The 15,540-nt window shown below is 41.3% G+C and overlaps 2 protein-coding genes across 3 annotated transcripts; one reads left to right on the top strand and one right to left on the bottom strand.

Moving 5' to 3' along the window:
- Nucleotides 1-2: 2 nt before the first annotated feature.
- LOC129098294 (BUB3-interacting and GLEBS motif-containing protein ZNF207-like) lies at nt 3-7,920 on the top strand. Of its 2 annotated transcripts, XM_054607280.1 has the most exons (11): nt 3-86; nt 1,407-1,533; nt 1,603-1,741; nt 1,820-2,002; nt 2,491-2,566; nt 2,676-2,746; nt 2,829-2,983; nt 3,154-3,231; nt 4,234-4,455; nt 4,595-4,733; nt 5,158-7,920. In XM_054607280.1, the coding sequence occupies exons 1-11, from the start codon at nt 46-48 to the stop codon at nt 5,319-5,321; spliced, it is 1,395 nt and encodes a 464-aa protein (XP_054463255.1). In that variant the 5' UTR covers nt 3-45; the 3' UTR covers nt 5,322-7,920. The 2 variants fall into 2 exon arrangements, with proteins under 2 accessions (XP_054463255.1, XP_054463256.1); XM_054607281.1 differs by lacking the exon at nt 3,154-3,231.
- An 869-nt stretch (nt 7,921-8,789) lies between these two features.
- On the bottom strand, nt 8,790-15,136 carry LOC129098220 (uncharacterized). Its single transcript, XM_054607208.1, has 18 exons — nt 14,682-15,136; nt 14,496-14,611; nt 14,298-14,401; nt 14,046-14,220; nt 13,540-13,657; nt 13,379-13,461; nt 13,151-13,299; nt 12,904-13,062; nt 12,668-12,775; nt 12,485-12,589; nt 10,668-11,065; nt 10,478-10,593; nt 10,310-10,407; nt 10,067-10,244; nt 9,869-9,986; nt 9,683-9,768; nt 8,968-9,071; nt 8,790-8,877 (listed from the first exon to the last, which is right to left on the bottom strand). Exons 1-18 carry the CDS (start codon nt 15,051-15,053, stop codon nt 8,822-8,824), a joined length of 2,643 nt encoding a protein of 880 aa, XP_054463183.1. The 5' UTR covers nt 15,054-15,136; the 3' UTR covers nt 8,790-8,821.
- Between the last annotated feature and the right edge of the window lie 404 nt (nt 15,137-15,540).

Genomic DNA, 15,540 nt, shown 5'->3' with positions numbered 1-15,540 from the left:
CACTTTCACTTGGGTAGCAGGAAGTGGACTGACAGGACAGACACCATGGGGAGAAAGAAGAAGAAGCAGATGAAGCCTTGGTGCTGGTATCCTTTCTGCACATGTTACAGTCAGTGTTCAACAGGATAGTGAATGAGGGCTGATGTCCCTGATGTCCTGTGTGTCTGTCTCTAGTGTCCTGTGTGTCTGTGTGTCTGTCTCTGATGTCCTGTGTGTCTGTCTCTAGTGTCCTAGTGTCCTGTGTGTCTGTCTCTAGTGTCCTGTGTGTCCTCTGTGTGTTTGTCTCTGATGTCCTGTGTGTCTGTCCCTGATGTCCTGTGTGTCTGTCCCTGATGTCCTGTGTGTCTGTCCCTGATGTCCTGTCATGGTGTGTTTGTCTCTAGTGTCCTGTGTGTCTGTCCCTGATGTCCTGTGTGTCTGTCTCTAGTGTCCTGTGTGTCTGTCTCTATGTCCTGTGTGTCTGTCTCTGATGTCCTGTGTGTCTGTCCCTGATGTCCTGTGTGTCTGTCTCTGATGTCCTGTGTGTCTGTCTCTGATGTCCTGTGTGTCTGTCCCTGATGTCCTGTGTGTCTGTCCCTGATGTCCTGTGTGTCTGTCTCTAGTGTCCTGTGTGTCTGTCTCTGATGTCCTGTGTGTCTGTCCCTAGTGTCCTCTGTGTGTCTGTCCCTGATGTCCTGTCATGGTGTGTTTGTCTCTAGTGTCCTGTGTGTCTGTCTCTGATGTCCTGTGTGTCTGTCCCTGTCTCTATGTCCTGTGTGTCTGTCTCTAGTGTCCTAGTGTCCTCTGTGTGTCTGTCCCTGATGTCCTGTGTGTCTGTCCCTGATGTCCTGTGTGTCTGTCCCTGATGTCCTGTGTGTCTGTCCCTGATGTCCTGTGGTGTGTCTGTCTCTAGTGTCCTGTGTGTCTGTCCCTGATGTCCTGTGTGTCTGTCCCTGATGTCCTGTGTGTCTGTCCCTGATGTCCTGTGTGTTTGTCCCTGATGTCCTGTGTGTCTGTCTCTGATGTCCTGTGTGTCTGTCCCTGATGTCCTGTGTGTCTGTCTCTGATGTCCTGTGTGTCTGTCCCTGATGTCCTGTGTGTCTGTCCCTGATGTCCTGTGTGTCTGTCTCTGATGTCCTGTGTGTCTGTCCCTGATGTCCTGTGTGTCTGTCCCTGATGTCCTGTCCCTGATGTCCTGTGTGTCTGTCCCTGATGTCCTGTCTGTCTGTCTCTGATGTCCTGTGTGTCTGTCCCTGATGTCCTGTAAGGTTATCATGGTGTGTTTGTCTCTAGTGTCCTGTGTGTTTGTCTCTGATGTCCTGTGTGTCTGTCCCTGATGTCCTGTGTGTCTGTCCCTGATGTCCTGTCATGGTGTGTTTGTCCAGCTGGTGAATTCACAGAAGGACTTTCCTGAATCCTGATCTCAGGTATTGTAACAGAGACTTTGATGATGAAAAGATCCTCATTCAGCACCAGAAGGCCAAACACTTCAAATGCCACATCTGTCATAAGAAGCTGTACACTGGCCCTGGACTCGCTATCCACTGTATGCAGGTGAGGAACACATATAAATATAAATCTATATATAATAGATATACCTGACTGTATCACGTTTTATCATAGGTACACAAAGAGACAATTGATGGAGTTCCTAATGCAATACCTGGAAGAACAGATATCGAGCTGGAGATTTATGGCATGGAGGGAATTCCTGAAAAAGACATGGAAGAGAGAAGAAGAGTGCTGGAACAAAAGAACCAAGGTATTGGCACCAACACGCCTTAATGATACCGTCTGTTAATGCTCTATTCTAGAGTCTTATGCTCTTCCATATTTTCAGACACTCAAAAGAAGAAACAGAACCAGGATGACTCTGATGAGTACGATGAGGATGATGAGCCTGGTCCCTCCTTCCAGCAGCCCCCTGCAGGTCAACCTCAGGCAGCCTACATCCCCCCTATGAGCCAGCCTGGCATGCCTCCTGGCTCTGGGGCTCCAGGGATCCCACCGGGCAGCTACTCAGGTAGGAGACGTTGACCTTACTACTACTGAACACCACTGTTAGGGTTTCATGATGTTAACAAAGTTCAGTGTGTAACTTAAACAGAAATGTTTTACCTGGTGCTCTATCCTCTTTACATGTTTCCTAACTGCTCTGCTTCAGGCTGTTTTTTTTTCAGCTATTCATGAGACTCGATTCAGACAATTATTTATGTTTTCAAGCACATTCATAGCTGTGTGTTGTTTCAAACATTGTGATAGTCATAATGTGATCAAGGTGTAAAAAGAACCAACAGTAAATGCCATTTAATATTGTGATTAAGTTAAGAATTTTCCTTTTTCTAATATAGCCATGCTCACCTACTGTTCTTTTCCTAAAATATTAAGAACATGCTATTTTAAACAGGTATTGTTTTGGTTATGTTAAAATAGGAAAATGCTAAATATTAATTACACGACCTGCTTTGTGATATGATAACACACCTGAGCTTCAATTCATCTCTATATCAGGAATTCCCCCAATGATGCCAGGTGTGCCGCCAATGATGCCACGAATGCCTCCCGTTATGCCAGGAATGCCTCCAGGGTAAATGCTCAGGGTTATTAATAAACACAGTCATTTCTCATTAATCCCATCCTCATTATATCTTTGTTTTGTAAACACGGGTGTCTTTCCTCTTTCCCCGTGTTTTTAGGATGATGCCAATGGGTGGGTTGATGCCTCCAGGTCCAGGGATGCCACCAATGATGCCAGTTGTGCCACCAGGTAATGATCATCTTTGCTTTGATGTGAATTATAAATGCAACAACCTTTCCCCTTATGTAATGAATTTGTTCTGTGGTGTCAGGCATGCCTCCTCCTGTGGTTCACCGTCCAGGGATGCCACACATGGCTCAGGTTCCTTCTGCTGCAAACTTGCTGACTAGACCTCTTGTTCCTGCTGCCACGGCCCCCTCAGCCCAGCCGGCTGTCACTAAGCCTCTGTTCCCCATTGCTGGACAGGTAAACATCTTCATCACACCATGCACCACTTCTCATCTCTGATTGGACAGAACATCTCCTTCTCCTGTTGAATAAGGGATGTTAAAGTAGCTCTTTAACCAGACATTCCTTTACCTGAAGAATTACTTTTATTCACGTTTCTTATTCTTTACTCTTCTCCTGTGCTGCAGATGGGCAGTCGCGTTTCAAGTACAAGTGCAGACTCTCAGTGTGCCTCCCCTAAAGCTCTGCTCCCTGTCACCTCACAAGTACGCAGCTGTCGGCCTGCTCGACTCTGACAACCTGCAGCTTCACAACAAGCATGCACACCATTTAGTATAGTCTGCCTGCTGTGGTGCACTTGGGCAGTTAATTCTATTTTATTTGCCAAAGTTGTTTTATTCAGAAATTCTGAAATGGGGGTTGAAAATACTTTAAGCTTTAAGCAACGTGCCTTTGTTTTGTTTTGTTTTGCTACAAATCTGCATTTATAGAAAACTACTGCAACATTTCAGCTTAAAAAAATGAGGAAAGAGATTTATGCAGATTTGTAAAGTGGGCTACTTATATCTGAACTGCTGTAGGGCAACAAAGCACAGCATGCTCCTCTGGATTTGTTTTCTAGCAGGCTTAAGAAACAGGTTTACCTTTAGTCTTACTTCATAGGGCTACTCTCCCGAGCAACGCAGTGGTGTTCACATGTTACAGAGAAAACTAAGACCCTGTTTAACATGTCATTCTGAAGTGGAAACACTAATTGGCAAAATAAAAGCCTGATATTCTGTGGCTAGCTTGTACTTTCCACTCAGTAGTTACAGGGTTTGGTTTAATTTTGACATGTTCTTCAAGTGGCAGTGAGTGACATACAACATTTTAAGTGTTGTTTATTTTTTAATAATACTGAAATGTATATTTATTTCTTAAATATATGAAGTAGTATTCACATATTTACAGTTTTCTTTCTGAATTCACACGTCTGTGAAACCAAACCTACTCTGTTGTACTTGGCATTGGATAAGTGATGTAGGTGCAATTCAGTGTTTTTCTGATTTGGGTGAACTAAACCCTGTTAAGAAAGAGAAAGAGGAGATACAAGCATGAAAGGAAAGAGCCAGTCCATCTCAAGCCTGTAAACAACAAAAATATTAATGCCAAGCTTTAAATCACTACATATAAACTCAATAATGAGAGTAGCCTCAAAGTATGACTGAAAGTGAACCCCTGTGATATTTGAAGTGTCTCTGATGTTCATTTCTTCTCTCTCCCCTCAGAGTCAGCAGTCAGGGTCCCCCCACCCCCCCTCCTGTACCTCCTCTGATCCCTCAAAGCCCACATTCCCGGCCTACACTCAGGCCACCGGAGCTGTGGCCAGCCCCACTGCTGGCAGCAGTACGGTTTCCAAACCTCCCTCTACTGTGACCAGTAAGCCCGCTACCCTCACCACCTCCAGTGCAACCAGTAAGTTGATCCACCCTGATGAGGATATCTCACTGGTAAGTAGTCCCTCTAGAGTCTCAATAAATGGCTTTCTTTGAGTTAAATTGATTTATGTTTCTTGTTTATTTATCCTGTTTGAGCTACAGACTTTCAGCATCAAATGATTCCTCCTTGTTTGATTTCTGTGTCTTTTAGGAAGAGTTTCGGTCTCAGTTGCCGAGATACCAGCGCAGTGTTCCCCGCCACGGCCAGACCACCGCTGCTGCCCCGTCAGTTGGTCCTGTAGGGGGCATGATGGCACCTCAGCAGTCCGGCATGAGGCACCCCATACCTGGTATCCACCGCCTGCTTCTAGCTCAGAAACACTTTACATTATGTTAACCAGAGCTGTTTATTTTTATCTGTTAATGGGTAAAAAACTCTCCAAAATGATGAGTATCTCTCTTGAGTTTCATTATTATAAATATCATTATCATAAAATGGGTTTCCCACTTTTAAATATGTTTTCAAGTCAACATCCAAGTTTTATTTATGACCTGTAAACAAATATGGAAGGTGTGGACACCTCACATCAGCCACATCGGAGTCTGTTGTTCAGTGTGATTAAACCTACATTTTATGAATATGACGTTAGATTTTCAATGACCAGTACTTTAATCCTTACACAAGCAACTCTAATCATAAGACAACAATGCAGTATAGCCTCATGGAGCTGCTAGCATGAATATAATGCCGACAACAAATCTGTGTTTTTGCAGGTCAGTATGGTGGTCCGCCCCAGGGGATGCCAGGCTACATGCAAGGAGGGATGCCTCCATACGGACAGGCCCCACCTGTGGTTCCCCCGGGGTACCAGGGAGCCCCTCCGAGACCACCCATGGGTATGAGGCCCCCTGTCATGTCTCCTGGAGCCCGCTACTGAAGCCTGCCATCCTCTCTTCAATAGGTTTGGACTCTCAACCCTTTTCTAATGTCCTCAGCTGCTAGTAGACAAACCACTATTGGTGTTATAGTACCCCGACCTGTTTATTCTACTACTGAGCTATGAGGAAGAGACACTGAATAAACAGCAAACAAAAGAGCTATAAAAACACCACAGAGCACATGGGGAATATTTACACTGTACATAACCAAGACTATGACCTGTTGTTTCAAACATCTCTGTTCTGTGGCTTTTTTTCCTTCTCATGTTTCATTCAGGTGTGTAGAAGTTTAGTAGATATGGTTCGTAGTGTTGTGAAGGCGCTGGAGTTACATGGGCAGTTCCCACCATTTATCAAGGCAAGTTTTCTGTAAATACATTTCTGTTCTGAGCTTAACAGTGAGGCCTTCACAGCACGTAGTGCTGTTGGACTTTGTGTCCCCAACTTTGTTTGGTGAGGGCTTCAAATAACTGTTTATGCATTCATTCTGTCTCATGTTCATAGTTTTAACCCTGAATAGTTGAAGTACCAAATGATGGTATATGTATTGTTGTAAAACTGTGCTGTAATAAAATGTGGCAAAAATGTAAGACTCTTCTTTGCGGGACGCTAGTGGGAAAAGAGCCGTCACAGCAGGTTTGTACTCCACATGTAGACATGTCCATCGTTCTTTTGTCTTGGAGATGAAAAATATCAACAGAAATGTGCTTTTGTGCTTTTTGAGTTGAAATTAAAAAATGTTGGTAAACGTTTTATTTCAGCTATTAGCAGTATAGTGTTTTTCTAAATCGATGCTCTGTACATGGTGTGTCCATTGTACAGCTGCATAACTTCCGGGTCGCTGGTGGCTGTGGTGCTAAAACCCCGATTTCTCTTCTCCCTGTAGCGATGCCATGGGGGACTGGCTGAGGCCCTGTCTCAGTGTAGCCCTGTTTCAGCCTGAGGCAAGTCTCACCATTTTCTGTCTTCTCATTCATTACCAGGGGCCCTCACAGCTTACACGCTGTTGGATCTCCATGTCCCCAAACTTGCAGCAAGTTTGGTGAAGGCCCTTGTTTGTGTTGTTGTTGCGTTCTTCAGGCATGTGAACTATGCTTTATTATTGTTAAGCTCTTATGTGACATTTAAGTAGTATCCTCCTCTGAGAGCATCAGAAAGCTTGGTTTTCATTTCATAACTTCATACTCCAAAGTATGGAGCTTTTAAATGAAACCCTTTTCCTTTAGAAGCATTTGGTATAACCTAGTTCTACTTTTTATGGCGTGGTCAAAAGTCTAATAATTTGTAACAGACACCATTAACAGCCGGTCACATACAGCCACAGACACATACAGTGAATGTTGGGCGGTTTGTGATGAACAAATGACTTTTTTATATGCTTGTAAAATGGCTTTATCACTTGATCCTGTTTGTTTCATCAGCTGTCCTCACATGATCATTTGAATTTAACTTCTTACATGAAGGAGAACCGTACCAGGAACAGGTTAGTTAAAGCTGTAAGTACCACTGCTGTAAATGAAATTTCTGTCAACCTGTGTTTTGTGTGCACACAGAATGAGATCTTAATGTCTGTCACCTTTTTGGAAAACATAAAACAAGCTCTCCAAAATTCTTGAGCATTTTACATCAATGGCCGCCAAATGGTTGGATGATTGCGAAACAACTCGGGGCATAAATGTCCAAATGTTTAATATTTGAGTGTGCAACACATTCTATCACATCTCAAAATAGTTTTTGATGGGAATAACCTCCATTTAAACTGATGATTTACTGTTTTACATTATTAAGACAGGCAGAGTCTTCACTGGTAAGTATGTGTGTCATTTATGATAATGCTAAATGCTTGTTCAGGGAGTGGCACACAATCTTATTTATTTAAGTTTCGTTGGCACTTTATAATATGTCTTCTTTTTAAGTCTTTTTTATGCAACCAACTTTTGACAGTACAAATTCTTTTTGAGGTTTAAAGGTTCTCAATGACATATTCAGAGCAGAGGTGTTGGTGTGAACCTGATTCTCTGCTCAGGTAGACCATAATATTATTATATCTGTACACTACAAATAGTTGTTTTCTGCTTCATCAAGGCTCTGAAGAACTTAGTGAGAACCATTTAAAGAACAAAGTGTGAAAGCTTCATAATACATTTGTACAGTGTTTTCTGATTGGTAGGTCTATTTATTTCTTTTTAAAATAAAATTTGAAGCAGAGGAATTTACTAAGTTGTCAGACACTGTAATATTAGAAATTAAAGTAATGTGTGTGAACGAGCACATAATTCATGCCACCCAAGTCAAAAAAGTCTGGATTAGTTTTCGTACGCTAATCAAGTTAATATTCACAATTCTTTTTGCTGAAAATTTAGATTATAGGGTTTGTCAGATATTGCAAAAAAAAAGAAGGAAATTAGGCTTTTACCTGAAGAGTTCAGTTATATGAAAATACTCATTTTCTGCTACTTGTAGTTATTTCATACCTACTCGGCCGGTTTGGAAGCTTTTCTTTTTTTTCACGGCTTTTAAGTTATGTGAAAAACTTTATCTTAATCATGAATATTTGTTTTAGGATCTGTCCTTCAAAGCACTCCATTTATGATTACTGCTCTAGTGTCTGAATATAAACTGTTTTTCTTTCAATAAACCAGTTCATAAACCCTTGATGTGTCTTTGTAATGCCTTTCACTATATTCTCATCATTTTATGTATTTGGAAACACTAACCAGTTACTCTTTGATATAATCTGAATATTGTGTTAAGAGGCTATCAATACCAATAATGCTATTATTTTATAGAGACATAGTGCTATGATTAGTCATTCAAGGCACATTTTTTGTTCATGTAAATAAACCTTGCACATACAAAAAGAAAAAATGAAATGTAGGATTGTTCTGAACGCACTTATTTCTAACTTGAATTAATGTTTCCTATGAAATCTAGTATACTTCTAGATATCTTTACTTTTATTTTGAAAGTCATCAATGAGGGTTCACTGCCCTCCTCTGGTCACAGTGGGGAACTGCAACCATTTAAATGGTAAATGCTGTTAAAAGGTACAGTGTGTAGCATTTCAGGGGATCTATTAAAGTGGAATATAGTAGAATACATTTATAAATACCTGAAACTAATAATCTTGTTTTCCTTAGCCGATAATGATTTATATATTTACATAGAGAGCATGTCCTCTGCATGCAGTCCACCATATTTCTACTGTAGCCCAGACAGACTAACTAATAACTGACCATGGTGAGAGCCTTTCCAGTTTTTAACGTAACCAGTAGGCCACCGTAGTTCTCAATCAGGCTTGAAAATGTGAGCCGCAGAGTTCAAAACACTGTCTGACTTCAGCTGCTCCTAAAGGAGTGGTTTTATGCAAGATGGCCTCCAAGTGAGACGAACAGTGTTGACACGGTTTTGCACTGCCAAATATGTTAATATCATCAGAAAGAACACAGAAACATCATTGACATATTGATTGTTTATCGTCTTTATTTTCATTCTTTGCCTACTTTCTGGGGAAAACCATCAAAGGGCCGAGTGTTACAGTTCCATATGTCACATCTGAAACAAAACAGTCATAGGACATTTTAAATGGGGATTTTAGCACAGAAATACCACAGGTTAACACTCTAGTTGTGATCTACAGCATACCTTCAGGGGTCTGAGGTCTCAGATTTGTGTCGTGGTCTGGAGTACTTTTGGAACAGGTACTGTCACAACATGGACACACATCACTGCCATCCACATTTATCCATCTGAGAAGAAAAGGATACAGATTTATCCTTAAAACCTTCACAATTTGACTGTCTTCGTTGATATATTTGCAAAAGAGGATGTGTTTACGGTTTGTTGTAATATTTGATTATTAGACCTGTGAAATAAGGAGTCATTTGGGTATAAATAGTTTTGTTGCATTTGGTTTATCCAAATTTTATGTTCAAACTTTACTGTACACTCTACTCAACTTCATTTAAAACAATGATTAAGGTTAGACGCTGACTTAAGCTTTCATTTGAGGTTATTGAAATCAAAGTCAAACGTAGAAATTGAAGCCCTTTTTATACATATGCCCCATGGGTGATAGTGACACCCTCAAACACCCTAAAGCTTCAATATAACAACAAGGCAGCATAGAAAACAGATTTATTTAAATTACAGACTCTTAAATAGTTCAGTCTTGACTAACTAAACCTAAAACCACTGGATTAGAAACTAGCCTTTAAAGACTTGAAATTTTGCACACATTTTTAGAAGATGTTCCTGTCAATGATCCACCAACAGTAGAGTCAAGTAAAAACTTTACAAACCTGTACAAGGCTCTGTAGAGTAAATTAAGGAGCTACAATACACACAAGAAAAATCGTACCTTGAATGTACATAATTGCAGGCCTTGTTGATGGAGCTGCTCCTCCACATTTCAGAGGTTGCCTTCAGCTTGCAAGTGATATACATCTAAAAAATATAATAGTCAAAAGATTAGATGACAGTTTGACCAGACAACCTTTGAGCATTTTCAAATATTCAAATCATCAAAGTTATGAAGGTTGCTCACTGAGTTCCTTGGCTCCTGGTGAAACAGGAAAACATCGAGCTGCAGTCGAAGCGTTGAAGAGCTCGTTCTCGGGAGCAGCAGTGAGTTTGATCCTTCATATTTTGCGTCAGAGAGGCACCTGACAAAAATCATGTTCACATCAAAGTGAAAAGCCATGTTTTCTGTTTCATACTGCAGAGCCTGCTGAGCTGCTCTTACCCGTGGTTCTCTATGAAGGAGTATCTGGGAACAGATGTTGTGTCAGGTGACAGCGTGGCGACACAGCTGTCGATGAAGAGCCGTCTTTGTCCCGAGTCAGGCCCAGTGTAAGAGGCCTCCAGGTGCAGGAGTTCTCCAATGTAGAAGGACCTGGAGGACGTCTCACTCCTCCAGTCGTCTAAATGTAGACACAGACAATCACTGCATGCACACTTATCAACAAAACAAGTTGTACAAACGTACCAGTCATCAGCTTTAGAGAGAAAGCAGCAGTTGAAATCTTTGCAGGAGTGAAGGAGGCCAGCAGTGTCTGCTGAGCGTTACTGCTCACAAGGTGTGTCCTGTCACAGAAGAGTGAACAAGTCAGCCATCACTGCTTCTCTGTGCAAAACAATGATATACAAACCTCACCTTTTATAGTGACAGGAAACAGGGACCAGGCCATGCATCCGTCTTGTAATGCCAAGGAAACTGGCAGCCGGTGAGATTATCAGCTTGTTTGAGTAGATCACAGAGTCCTCAGAGATCTGGAGACAAATATAAAAACATTTAAATCAGGGAACTTTCTGGAAAAAGTCAACACTTGTGCTCAGGTACTCACAGTTAATTTGGAGCCACAGTCTTGCAGAACAGCTTCAATGACGTATTCAGCGTCACCAGCAGCAACAGCTCGACACTCACTCCTGTCTGGATGCTCTGCTGATCCTAAAAAAAGCTCCTCTGGAGACACGAGGTGTCCATTTTTGAACACGTCAGGCTTCACATAAATGATCATGGATGCTTCTGTGCATTGTACACGGACAGTGGGTCCATCATTGAGTTGTTGTCCGCCGATGTCTTCTTCATCTGTTATGAATTTTGCAGATTTATATTCCCTCCCTTCAGCATCTATCACAGGTCCATCTTTCAAACTTCGAATGGCATTTGCAACACCAAAAGCAAAAGATATCAGCAGTGCCAGAGAGGCCGAGTGAACTGGGATCAACATTGTGATCTTTTCTCATTACAAAAGGACGACACAGCAAACCCTCCTGCTCAACACAATCATTAACACACGCAGGCTAGTGATGAATGAAGAAATCCAGGTCGCAGTGGTTTATATTTAAGGATGCAGAAGGTTCAAACACTTCCCAGTTCAGAGCAATCAAATCACATGGAGACAACAGCTGAATGCAATCACTCATTAACTGATGTTGGAGAATTAAAGCTGCAGTCACACTGAGATACAGGCCTGTGATTGGCCCACAGTTAGCCAATGGTGCGGCCAGACATTGTTAATAGGGGTGCCCAGATGGGGCCAGTGAAAATATTGGGGTGGCAAACCAAAACTTTTATGCTGTTGTCGAGAATATGTCAATATGAGAGTTAAGGAATAACAAACTCATATTTCACAGTTAATGTTACTAATGATCTGTTGTGCATCGACTCATACCTGTACAGTATAAATTTGAGTTCCACAACAATCCAGTTTTAATGTTAGGCAATTCATTGTTCCTCAAATTGTCATTTTCCTGAAAAAAAACAAATATATTGCTTTAATTTCAAGGAGCACATTGACTGGGAACAAGCCTACAAGTTCAGAAACACCACACAGAGGCCTGCACTTCTGCACTCTCGGACTCTTGTACATCTTCAGTATAAAGTTTGCAGAATTAAAGAATTGAATTAATATTCAGACCAAACAATACGCACACCTTTACAGTTCTGCACTGAACTATATTTCTTGCAGTTTTAACCCTTCTGTGGCTGTTTCCATAACAGTGATAAAACATGTGTCCAAAACTACTTCTAAGTAGGTCGAGTATATGGTGCATCCACACTGGAAAAGTTATAAAGTAAACTCCAAGCAGACAGCATACATTCATACTAAATATGGCATTTTTTGGTGTGGAAAACAAACTGGGAAAAGTTGCCAAGACACCACAGAGCTCAGAAAAGTTTTTAAGCTAACATTTTTCCTTCTCTGAAGAAATGATAGTTGCATTTTTTCAAATTCATACATGTTTTAAGTTTTAGTGGTTAGAACAGTTACATTTTGTACCAGGAGGAAAATATATGCAACATTGAGACAAAAACCACAACTTTAAACACTTAGAAAGCAGGGGTATTCAGCTGGTTGCAAATCTGGAACCCAGCACCAAATGCCACTAAAGCCTGCACACTAGTCCTTTAACAATGTTTTTTTCCAATATACTTCCAATTTTTTGTAAAGAATCCCTTTTCAGCTGTGATTTGCTGTTTTATTTCCTTTGAGCATTGCTGGAAAACTGCATGCATTAACAGCAAACCAATTTATATAATAAAAAAAAAGAAAAAAAAGTATGCAATTAAAAAGCAACATAGTTTTAATAGTTTATTATCTTTTGGGGTCATTTTCTGTTACAGTTGCATTTGACAGTTCGGGTACATCCACAGTACTGTGAGCTGCTGTGTTGTTCTTGTCCAACGCTGCTCCCTTTGAGTTCCAGCTGAGCTCCGGGGAGGCCTCTTCTAGAAGGGGAAAGACTGCCACCACATCTCCATCTGTAATTAGAGTCAGTTTTAATTGCCATGCCACAGACTATTTATAAAAGTGATTTGTTAAATCTTTCTACATTTTACCTTTGCGCTCTGTTCCACTTTTGACTTCTTTAGTCTGCTTGGAATCAAGAGTCTGAAACGTCACCTCGTCTGGTGTAGATTGTGAATCAAGAACCAGTCCCTTCTGATCTGGGATAGAAAGATCATTTTTCATTAAGATATTTCTTGTAAAACATCTTTAACATAAGGGTTTGAAAAAAAAAAAAAAAACGACATCTTAATTAGCAAATAATCATGATCTGGAATTCAACTCTTACCAACTCTGTTGTTGTTTCCACTCCTCCACTGGCTGCCGTACACTAAAGGTCTGCTGATTTTATTTAGAACAGGAGGAAGATCCCCAAAAGGTATTGGTCCACTTTTCTGACTGGCTGGCAAGACCACCATTGGACCGACTCTTGCCTCCTGTTCCCCCACTAACATACAAGAATGATTCATTTTCACACAGTTACAAGTCCAAAAGACATTTATCCATGTATACACGTTTCTATAAGAAACCCCAACCTGTATTGGCCCTCAGTCCGCTCCTCCAGAACGGTTCAGATTCATCTGGCTTTCCAAACCCACGAGGTCCAATCTTCCCAGGGCTGCTGGGCTTATTAACTCTTTGACAATTCCCACATAGATAGTCATTACCATCAGCTGACCTCCATCTGAAACCAATTAACACATTCTCACTCTCATTTACTCTCCGTTTGTGCACTGCAACACATCAGGCTGGATCTCACTTGCCTTCCATTTAGAAAAGTGCACGCCTTATTAGGTGCCTCTGCATCATTTGCTGGTGCAGCAGTCAGGTGACATGTGATGTAGAGCTGTTGGAGGAAAAACACGTGTGGGAAACCATTCTACATGTGTAATAATGATCTGAGCTAATTAAAGTAGGGCCTCACCTCTCCTCTGTCCTCGTTATAAAACCTAAAGGCATCAATGTTCATCTGGAGCGTGTCATCCTGAGTCCTGGATAAGAAGTAGGACTTAGAACCTGGAAGCTCAGAGTCAACCAAGCACCTATGAAGAGGAGGGAGTTAGTGAGTTGTGCTAGTAGTTGCTAATCTTCCCTTAAATATCAAAATGCAGTTTCATGTGGTTGAGCTAAGACCAGAATCTGACTTACTGAATTATGCCATTTTGGGTCTGGAAAACTTAACTCTAGCTAGCCTAAACTATATGGTGAACTCATTTCTTTCCAACTCCACACACAGATTTATCATTTTCTAATATGTAGTCTTAAAACCCAAGACAATTTATAAGACTTCTAACACTTTCCTCTTGAGCCACAAAAGGCTGAACACAATGCAGAAATCCTGAAAGACCTGTTAGCAAACCAATATGTAAGATAATGTTTTCTAGGTTCCCCTTTAATTTCCCATAAAGTTGCAGCCTTCCAGGTGCTTACCCATTTTCAACAAAGACGTATCTGGGAACGGAGTATATATCTGGTTGAAGCGTAGCCACACAGCTGCTCACAAACACTCGGAGCCCCACGTGATTTCCAACTCTGACCGAGGCTTCGATGCTGATGGGCTCCCCGAGGAAATACACATTAGAGCTTCTGCGATAAAGCCAGTCAGCTGCACGAAAGTTAGATGAAAAAGATATAAATAGCGAGCACAAATTAGTCAAAACACAACATGAGAAATTAACCTACTTGTCATAATTCTCAAGTCAAACTCCAAAGTTGCCACTGCAGCTTGGGTAGACATGAAGGGGATCCAGGTGGGCACGATTGAAGAACTGGACAAACTGTACTTCCTAAGAAACAAACAAAACCCCCCCCAAAAAACAGCATTTTAAAAAGTGAGACAGAATCTAGAGAGCTTTAAAAAGATGTTTTAAAAAGACAGACCTTTCGTAGTGACACTCAACTGGAATTACAGCCTCATCCATTCGAACCACCCCGTCTGGAGAGGCCACAGGAGAGTATATGAGCAGGTTTGTGTAGATCAGAGCGTCTTCAGTCATCTGTGGAGAGTAGATATGTTTAATACTAGTGTAGTGTATAATAAAGCAGTTTAAATAAATGTATCATTACCCAATGTTTGGTGCCGCAGTCCACAAGCCCGACGATGATGCTGTACTCATCTCCTGAAGACGGTGTAGCTCTACAGTAATCGTTCTGCTCCACTCCAAGGCGTAGTTCATGGCTATCAACTGGAGCTCCAACTCCAAACATGTCAGCTTTGATAATGATCTCCAGCGAGTCTGGATGGCAGGTCAGTCTGACGGTATTCACCTGCTCTCGTTCCTCAGCTGGATTCTTCAGTTGCTGAGTGTGTTGGGAGCGCCCTGTGATCTGAGGGCTCTGAAATGAAGCATGTTGTCGAAAATCTTTGGGAGGAAAAGCCAAAGATGACCTGAAACAGAGTCCAAGAAGGACGGTAACCCAAAAACACAAGGACTTCATATCACAAGGACCGGCAACCTGGTTCAAAATGCAAAATGCAAACTGTCCTCCTGTCTGACCCACAAGGGAGTAAACCAGTGTGAGCAGTGAAGCAGTAAACCAGTCTTTTATTCAGACAGTCAGCCTGAGCAGAGCAGCACTGCACACCTGAGTGTAATCATCCACTAATCAGCCTGTAATTGGTTTCACACCCTCTGAGACTCAAGACCAAAGTCACATGATGTTCAGGGAGATTCAACCGGATTTGAATATATTGGAAAATCCACATATATTTACTTTATTGCTTGTTTGTTTTTACATTTCCAATAAGTGTCACAGTGCATCAAAACTGCTAAACAATTCAATACAGAAATGCAGTTAAAAAATGTATTAAAAAAACATAGAAAATACCTCAACATAATTTAAATAAAATAATATCTAAACTACATGAAGTCATAAAAAAAAGTAATATCCTAGTTTGATGTATAAAATATACTCATAGTATAGT

Source organism: Anoplopoma fimbria, chromosome 11 (assembly GCF_027596085.1).
Source record: "Anoplopoma fimbria isolate UVic2021 breed Golden Eagle Sablefish chromosome 11, Afim_UVic_2022, whole genome shotgun sequence".
In the NCBI taxonomy this organism is placed as follows: domain Eukaryota; kingdom Metazoa; phylum Chordata; class Actinopteri; order Perciformes; family Anoplopomatidae; genus Anoplopoma; species Anoplopoma fimbria.
Note: the sequence above shows the minus strand (reverse complement) of the source record. Positions and strands in the feature narration are given on the sequence as shown.